This window comes from Prinia subflava, chromosome Z (genome assembly GCF_021018805.1).
Source record: "Prinia subflava isolate CZ2003 ecotype Zambia chromosome Z, Cam_Psub_1.2, whole genome shotgun sequence".
In the NCBI taxonomy this organism is placed as follows: domain Eukaryota; kingdom Metazoa; phylum Chordata; class Aves; order Passeriformes; family Cisticolidae; genus Prinia; species Prinia subflava.
In genome coordinates this window covers 6,363,456-6,372,277 of record NC_086283.1, presented here as the reverse complement: position 1 = coordinate 6,372,277, position 8,822 = coordinate 6,363,456, and the positions used below count along the sequence as shown (strand labels likewise).

The 8,822-nt window shown below is 53.1% G+C and overlaps 1 protein-coding gene across 1 annotated transcript; it reads right to left on the bottom strand.

Moving 5' to 3' along the window:
• Positions 1-411: 411 nt before the first annotated feature.
• On the bottom strand, positions 412-8,616 carry PITX2 (paired like homeodomain 2). Its single transcript, XM_063423419.1, has 3 exons — positions 7,951-8,616; positions 7,044-7,249; positions 412-5,246 (listed from the first exon to the last, which is right to left on the bottom strand). Exons 1-3 carry the CDS (start codon positions 8,177-8,179, stop codon positions 4,683-4,685), a joined length of 999 nt encoding a protein of 332 aa, XP_063279489.1. The 5' UTR covers positions 8,180-8,616; the 3' UTR covers positions 412-4,682.
• Between the last annotated feature and the right edge of the window lie 206 nt (positions 8,617-8,822).

Genomic DNA, 8,822 nt, shown 5'->3' with positions numbered 1-8,822 from the left:
AGCCACCCTGGTCCCCGAAATCACGGATCGACCAGAGGGGCGTCGGTCGAGCACCGCCGGAGGGCTGGCTCCCTGCGCAGGGGCGCGGAGCACCAGCTCCGTTCTGCCCGCCCCAGTGCCGCGGATCTGCCTGGCACAAATGGGGCCGAGATCCCAAAAATCCAAAAATAGGCCTCAAATGTGTGGGTTTGTTTTTTTGTTTTTTGTTTGTTTTTTTCCATTAAAAACTCCCAACCAAACACACACATGAAAAAAACCCAAACCCACAAAAAAACTCCCCAACATCCCAAAAAATATTCAAAAAATATTCCCTTGTTGCTTAAAATTTGCACGTTAGAGTTTATTTTTTTTTTTCCTCCTGTCTTGCTTTCTTAGAAGTAGATGCTTCTGGCCGGAGAAATTAATTCTAAAAGGGATTCGCATTTTAAAAACTTCAGATTTAGCAATCAATTAGTCCGGCATTGTATGGAGCTCCGAAGGTGTAAATCCCTCCAAGTTTCTGGATTATTGACTGTTACGCTCTATCGGGTGCCTAATATCCAGACCTACATGTGTAATACGCGTACCAAAGCAGACATTTAGCAAGGTAAATTATAAGTCCCGAAAAAGCGTGTTAGCGCCAGTGCCGTGAGCCGGTCCCCTGTCCTCCCTCCTTGCCTAAATCCGGCATGTGAGACCCCCCCACGCCACTCACACAGCTCCCGAAACCCCGTCCGCGGGGCGGGGGAAGGCGGGCTGCAAACCTGCAAACGCCGTCGCCCCCGCTCCACAAGGGAGCATTATTGAAAGAAAAAATGCCCCCGAAATGCGGCTTTATTGAAGAAAAAAACCCCCAGCAACAAACTCTTCCCCGGGCTCAGATGTCAACTGTTTGTTAAGGAAGTTATTTCCCTCCAAAAATGCTAATGAATGTGCAAGAAAAAAAAGAAAAAAAAAGTTCTTTTATTTTATAAGTAGAAACAACTGTACAGGTATGTAAAGATCGGTATCTCATTGCTTCGGGAATGTGCACGCAGATGGGCGCGCACGCACTGAAAACAAAGCAAGGAGAGGGAAGCACAGACAATAACCAAAAGGAGATACATGCATATCTGCGCGTCATTTTGACCTTTGCGAGGCGAGGCGCTCCGATCTGACGGCCGGGGACTCGCGCACACCGCCGGGGTTCAAAGTGCGGGAAGTCACCGTCCGAAAACAAAAGAGCGGAGCCGGGCCGGGACACGGCCCCGGGGCGGGGAGAGGGAGCCCGGGCACCCCCCGGGCCCGGCGGGAAGGGGCACGCTCCCGCCTACGCCCCGTGGCCCAGCTCCGATCGGGGGGTGCTGGGGGCTGCCAGGGCCACGGGACTGTGGATTGGGATGTGGATTAGGATGTGGATTGGGATGTGGATTGGGAGGCAGACGGCGCTGCCCGCTCGCACGCCCGGCGCGGGGGGTTGCGCAGCAGGCGGCCTGAATCGGCCTTTCCGAGGGGCGAGGGGGGTGCGAGGGGGTGTGAGCCCCTTGTTTAACCACTCTCCGCTGCGCTTCTGCAAATAGGTATTTTGCAAATTCCCCATTTCGTTGTGGCTTTTTCTCCCCCTCTTTGAGGCCTCCATTGTTCCAGGTTCACACTGCCACCGCCGATAAGGAGAAGGAAAGCCCCCAGAAAAAAAAAAAAAAAAAAAAAAAAAAAAAAAAAAAAAAAAAAAAAAAAAAAAAAAAAAAACACAGCGCCTACCACGACCCAAGATTTTGATTTACGACCTAATCAAAACATTATATCTTTGGTCAAGTGGCGCAGAAAAATGATGACCCTCAAGGCTTCAGCTAGGGGGAGAAAGAAATTCAGATTACTCTAGGAGTGATTTATGTCCTCTCTGAGCGGTCACGTTGATTTTTCATCGTTTGAGCCATTACACAGTAGAGTAAAAAACTCTGATCCAATTTTTTTTTCTTTTTGGTCCGGAATGGGTATATATTATTCCTCTAAATGCACATGCGTATACTGTGTATTATATATCTAATATTTCTCCACGCACACACAGATTCTACGTATATATACACCAAGATTTTATATGTATACATTTATATTTGTAAGAGAGGACTATAAATAACCAAAGCCACCGAGAAGAAACGAGGGCCGAAAAAAGCGTGTAAAATACCGTGTCGACACCCGCAGCGATCCGTTCGCTGATTTCCGAGCCCGTCCCGCCGAGAGGGTTCGGGCAGAAAAGCTCTCTCGCTTCTCCGGCTCCCCTGGTCCCCGAGGGGATTTCCCGGGTTGCCAGCCCTTTACCGCCGTCACCCTCAGACCTTTCGCCCGCAGCCCAGTGAGGAAGAGAAGGAGAAGGAGGAAGGGGACATTTCTGGCAGCCCCTGGCACTCACCCGGGTTGACAACGGTGCGGAAAAACCGAGGGGAGCGGAGTTGGGTCGGGGAGGCGACGAGGCCGGACAAGCGAGGGGGTGCCTCTCGCCTCCCCCCCGGTCCCAAGCACCGAGGTTCTTTCTCTCCACTTACGCCCTGGCAAGTACATACAGAGGAAAAGAAAACAGAAGGATGCGTAAAATAATAAAATAATTGTAAAACCCCCAACCTCAAAACAAAATAAGAGAGACAAAAAAAATCTAATAAAGATTTGATGAGGAAGAAAAAAAGGGGAGAAAGAAAATAAAAATAAGAGGTGTTAAAAGAAAATTTAAAAAAAAAAAAAAAAAAGAGGGGGGAAAAGTGGGGGCTGGAGTTTGCCCACGCTGCAAATGGACCCACGGGAGAGTACCCTGATTTCGTGTGGGGGAGGCATTTTCCTCGTGGGAAAGCGCAGGGCGCTGACCTCTCCCCTCTCTTTCTCTTCTTTGCTCCTCTTCCCGTCTAACCGCTGGCGGGGAAGGAATCCCCTCCGCCGTGTCCGCCCACCCCCGGGCTACCTCTGCCGCTCCTCCCGACCTCACAAAGGCGCGCAACGAGCGCGCAAAGGCCGCTCAAGGATTAAGCTCGCTCTCACCGCGTAGTTTCCTCCCTGCCGTCCCCTGCGCCCCTCGCCTGTTTACGCGCCTGCGGAATTTCTTCGTGTCTCGATACTCCCGCCGGATCCTGCGGCTACCCACCCTCTGGGCAGCCCCTCCTCGCCCGCCCGGGGTGTGAGCCGATGGGAGGGCCGAGCAGCAATTCATCTTGATTTGTTTCAATTGTCTGGCGATGGCAAAGTTATAATCCTGTATAATTTCACGAACAAGCAGGTTGAGAATGAATGGGTCAATATTATTTAAAACAAAACACACGAGAGCACGACCTTTCCCTTCAACGACGTGTTGCAGCACGAAGTCGCAGGAAACTCGGGCTAACCTCTTACCCCCCGCGCTCCACGGGGTTGCGGTTATTTGGGCTGCTCTTTGTTTCTCTTTATGTCTGAAAGGGGGATTTGCAAATAGAAATGTAATATTACATGAAGGATCTCCCCGATAAAGGGAGAGAAGCAGGGCACAGGGAGCGGCAAAGGGGACAGATTATTTTGAACAGGAGCAGTTTATTTGCAAGCTGTTTTTTTTAATATCCCCCATACCTCCTTTTTTTTTTTTTTTTTTTTTTTTTTCCCTCCCTTTCTTTAATGCAATAAAAGCTTCCTTCGCAGAAGGACAAATTTGTGCTCGAGATACAGCAACTTTGTGGCTGGCAGTTCTCGAGTCCAGCGATGTCAAATAATCCATTTTCTCGGGGCTGTGTGGGGAAATAAAAGGACCCAAGGGGTACAATTCATGTTTCTCGAGTATGCAACTTTAGCGTGAGGGATTTTTTTTTTTTTTTTTTAATGCGGAAAAAAAGCGTGCCAGTATTTAGTTGCATTGCAAAAGTACTACCCCGAGTTACCAGAGAACAAGATCCAGTGTCAGCTATCAGTCAATCATTGCAGACTAGTTGCTGCTGCGCAGCTTGGCTCAGTAAATAAAAAATCCAGACAAAATTGTATGCTGTATATTTTACTCCAATGAAATAAAACACATTTTTTCATGTTTGCTGAAAAGTAAAACAATAATATTGTACGAAATGTTATACACAGGGCATGTTTTACATTGCAATATCAGAAACATCATTGCATCCACCAGAGGTACTATTCTAAAACTGATATTCACACAATATTTTTAATAATTATATGTTAGAAACATACAGTGTTGCATTTAGTTTACACATCCCCTTATCGCAAGCGAAAAATCCTAATCGCTTCTGAGTAACATGCTTTATTTTAAAGCCTAACGTTTTAAAAACACTGTTGTGATATTACTAACAACTGCTTTTATAAAATTAATTTGACATTTCGATATATATACATCCTTTCAGTCATTTTATGTTAACAATGCTAAACTTAAAAAATAACAAGCTTATAGTAACATTAAAATGTCATATCATATCCAGTCAAACATTTGTCCATATATATATATATGTCCTTGTAACTGTTGAAATACTCTTAGTGAAAGAAAGATCTCAGAATCTGTAGGAGGTCCTTTGAAAACAAAGGAACTATCTTATTTCAGTGGTTTCCTCTTTTTTGTTTTTCTCCTTTCTCTCTTTCTCTTTCTCTCTTCCTCTCTGCCTCTGATTTTTCCTCCTTTCTTTTTCTCTCTAGTGCGCATTACTTTCTAGTGAATTTCTCAGTCTCTGCGGGAAATGGGGAGGGATTCCCACCCGGTTTTCTACTTGGATGCTTCACACGGGTCTGTCCACCGCGTACTGGCAAGCACTCAGGTTGGAAGCAGGATTCTGCACACTGGCATAGCCAAAACTGGAGTGCTGCTTGGCTTTAAGTCTCAGACTCGCCAAGCTCGAGTTACATGTGTCCCTATAAACATACGGAGGTGTTGGAGGAGCATAAGGACAGGCTGGCGTTGGCACTGCAGAATTCAGGGAGGGATTGCTCAAGTTGTTCAAGTTATTCAGGCTGTTGAGGCTGGAGCCGGGCACCCCGGTGACTGCAGAAGGTACCATGCTTGAAGACATACTCATGGAGGATATGGAGTTTGGAGGGGAGAACATGCTCTGAGAAGACAGAGGGTTGACATTCATGGAGTTGAAAAAAGGAAAGCTTTTGGTGGAGAGGGAAGCCGAGGTCAGGCCCTTGGCTGCCCAGTTGTTGTACGAGTAGCCGGGGTACATGTCATCGTAGGGCTGCATGAGGCCATTAAACTGCGGACCGAAGCCGTTTTTGCAAAGCTCGGCTTGCTGGTTCCTTTCTCTCTTTCTCCATTTGGCTCTGCGGTTCTTGAACCAAACCTTTGGAAACGGGGGGAGAGGGGAGGGAGGGAGATGCGAATTAGTCAGGAACCACCACCACCACCGCAGCCTTTTGCAGGTTCTCGGGGCAAGAGCCGAGCCTATCCGCATAGAAGTTAGATATAAAAATTTGTACGAACATACGTGTTCATGTATAAGTTCACCTCCTCCTCTGTGGAGCCCTGCACTGGGCCGAGGCAGGGCTGCGCTGCCGGGACAGCCGAGCATCCTCGGGACCGCCCGGGTTTAGCGAGGCAGATTTGTGGCCGCATCATTCCACCCTCACCACGGCCCCCCCACTCCCCTTTCCAGCCCCCCCCTTCCCCCCGCAGCCCTCCACATAATGTGTGATGCTCTAATTCGCGCCACAGAGGCCAACGCTTCCTTCTTATTCTCTCCCTTCTCTCCTGCCCCAACCTCTTCCTCGTTTTTTTTTACCCCCTTCTCTCTTGTTTTTTCTGTACTGAAGACATCCAGGAAAAATACAAAAGTGCAAAACCGAGAGTAAAACGCGGAATATTTAAAGTGACGGTAGGGGAAAGGAGGGGGAAGCCAGCAACTAATAAATCCTTGCTTTAGTTTGTTAAAGCTACAAGTTCCTCTAGCGTGAAAGCTTCCAGAACCGAAAATCACTTTCTAAACAAACTTGTTCGACTGCTCTTTGGAGGGGTTGGCGGGGGGCGAATAGGGGAAAAAAAAAAAAAAAGAAAAAAAAAAAGGAAAAAGAAAGTCACAATTTAACAAAGTGCTAGATGAGATCTAAGGAATCCTCTCCGCGCAGACAATGGGAAAAACGTGCCCCTTCCCAATCCACATCAGGATGTCTGACCCGTCGGGCAGCCGCCAGCAGCCGCCTTACCGTGTGTATTGCAGCCACCCCGGGGTGTTTGTGGTGGCCCCCGCCCTGCCGAGCCGGGCGGAGGCCGCCCGGGCACCAGGGGACGGGCCCGTCTGGAGGCACCGTGCGGACCGATACAAAAACTTCCGCGAAAGCCGCACCGCGAGCCACAGCGCTCCGTGCCCGGGAGGACACCGGGATCGGCCCGGCCCCGCTCCCTCCGCCTGGCTGCCCCGGCGCCAGCACCGCCGGCCCGGGGCTGAGAGCCGGCCCCGCTCGCTGCCGCCCCCGGTTCTCACTGTCTAGCTTTCCTCAAGCGACCTCGGGGAGAGGACTCATGTGGGATTTCCGAAAATCTGAAGGTTCGGCCCTTTTATAGGCTTCTTTTTGTGTGCGTGCGTTGGGGTTTGTTGTTTTTCCTTTTTTCCCCCAGCGCAGCGTTTGCAGGCGAGCAGGATCCGGCCGCGGTATCTCTGCAGCGCCGCGATGGTCCCATAAATCTCTGAGGGGGGTAGAGGGTGGAGAGAGACGCTCGTCGAATTGTGAAACCCAAAGAAATAGAAAATGCAAGGAAGGGCTCATTGGGAGTGCCTCGGAGTGAAGCAAATGCTCTTGTGTATTTTACATCTTTTTCTCATTAGAGACAGCGCAGGTTGCAGCCTGTTCCAAGTTGCTCTCTTTGGCTAATGTTTTCATTAGCGTTTCGATCAAAAGGAAAGGGACGCACTGCACGGTGAGGGAGAACCGTGCAGCAAACCGTATTTCAGAGACACACAGAGAGATCCCAATCTGTTTCGCTTTGACAGAAATGTCCTGCTCTGCTCTGCTTTTGTGCAAAGGCTCTGAAGTTTACATACAAGCCGAAATCGAAAGCAGCTGCAATATTTCAGCCCTCCTTCCCTATCCCAACCCACCCTGACCCCCGCTGCTCCGAGCTGGGGTGCCGTGTCAGGACTTACCCTAACCCTGGCCTCGGTGAGGTTGGTCCAGACGGCGATCTCCTCCCGGGTGGACATGTCCGGGTAGCGATTCCGCTGGAAGGTGGCCTCCAGCTCCTGCAACTGCTGGCTGGTGAAGTGAGTCCGCTGACGCCGCTGCCTCTTCTTCTTGGAGGGGTCCTCGGGCCCCGCATCCTCATTCTTGCTTTGCTGGCTCTTGTCCTTCTCTGTAAGTTGGGGAAACAAACAAGAAAACAAGGCGGAAAACGAGGGCTCTTCAGCCTCCTCTCCAGCGGCTGGGGAAAAGCGTGTCCCCAGCGCTGCTGGGTCCCGCAGACTGCCCCGAACGCCACTCGGTGCTGTAATGATTAACCCGCGCCGGCCTCCCGCAGCCGCGGCTCCTCCGCGCCCCGCGGGCACCCACGGGCGGCTCCTCCCGGCGGAGCAGCCACCGCCGGGACAGCGGGACGGAGCCGCTCTCCGTACGCAAGCTTTCTGCCTATGTGCATCCACATTACTTCCCGTAATCCCATACACGTAATTTGTTTGATTTGCTTACCTACACCCGTGTTATATACAGGCCAGCCTGCAACAACATTCTGTGTCCGTATACATCCCAGTTTGTTCGTCTGTATCGCTATTACTCGCCCGTGAACTCCCACGTTATTTGCCGATCTGTACCCATGTAACTCGCCTACCAGAATACATGCTACTCGCCTATCCTATATGTCATTATTTTCCTGTTCGCCGACACACAGACACCGCACGCGAAAAACCACACGAAGCGCATCTCGGCTCGGGTGCGGGACGCTCCCGGGCAGAGGGGCGGCGGCGCATCGCGGTCCGCAGGGCTGCCAGCCGGGCCGGAGCAGGACAGGGCGGCGGCGCGCCCGTAGAGCTGGGGTCCCTGCCTCTCACCCCCTCTTACCTGCGGCCTCTGGGCTGGAGGTGTCGGAGATGGTGTGCACCTCCAGCCGGTGCTTGGCGGACTCCAGGGAGGAGCGCGCCTGCCCCGGCGCCAGCGCCGTCGCCATGGCCAGCGCGGGCTGGTGGTGATGGCAGGATGATGAAGAGGAGGAGGAGGAAGGTGAGGAGGAGCACAGCTTATTCGCGGCTCCCAGGCGCTCCAGGCTTAACGGGTCCTTCATGCAGTTCATCGGCAAAAGGACGCCAAAGTCTACGTGCGCGCCTGGGGGGTCGATAGGAGAAGGTGTGCGTGTGTCTGTAGGTGTCGGTACGTGTAGGAGGGTCCGCGCAGCGCCCTCTCCGCGGACGCGGAGCAGCCCCGCGGCTCCGGGGGTCAGGGCTGCCGGCCGGGGAGCCGAGCCGGGGCAGGCGTCGTTCGACTAGAGCTCGGGCGGCGCGGCGAGCCTCGGAGCCCCCGCCGCCCGGGGGGACGCGGCGGCGGCGACAGGAGAGCGGGCGAGTCCGGTCCTGTAAGAGCCGTCACGGCGACACGACAGCTCCCCGGCCGGCGGCCCCCGGCCCGCCGCGGGGCTCCCCGGGGCGGGGGCGGCGAGGCGCGGCGGCGCTCCGCGGGGCGCTCTTCTCCGCTGCCCGCGCATGGACCCGCGCCGCGGCCAGCCCCGCACCGCATCAGCTCAGCCGCTTCCCTCTTGGCCTGACATCTTAAACCGGCGGCGGCCTTCCCCGCGCTGCACGTCACCCACCCCGCCCCGCCCCGCCCCCGCCCCGCCCCTTCTCCGCTCGCCCCGCCCCGCCCGCGCCCCGCCCGTCCGCGCCGCCCCCGCGCTCTCCCGGTGCTGGGCACACCCGTCCCCAAAAACCTGCGCCCGGTGT

What these genes read in the sequence shown, in the direction of transcription:
- PITX2 (XM_063423419.1), bottom strand. Translation starts at nt 8,179, where the DNA reads ATGAACTGCATGAAGGACCCGTTAAGCCTGGAGCGCCTGGGAGCCGCG. An exon ending in CTCCAGCCCAGAGGCCGCAG is followed by an intron (nt 7,250 to 7,950) that starts GTAAGAGGGGGT and finishes CCCAACTTACAG; the next exon opens with AGAAGGACAAGAGCCAGCAA. An exon ending in TCACCGAGGCCAGGGTTAGG is followed by an intron (nt 5,247 to 7,043) that starts GTAAGTCCTGAC and finishes CCGTTTCCAAAG; the next exon opens with GTTTGGTTCAAGAACCGCAG.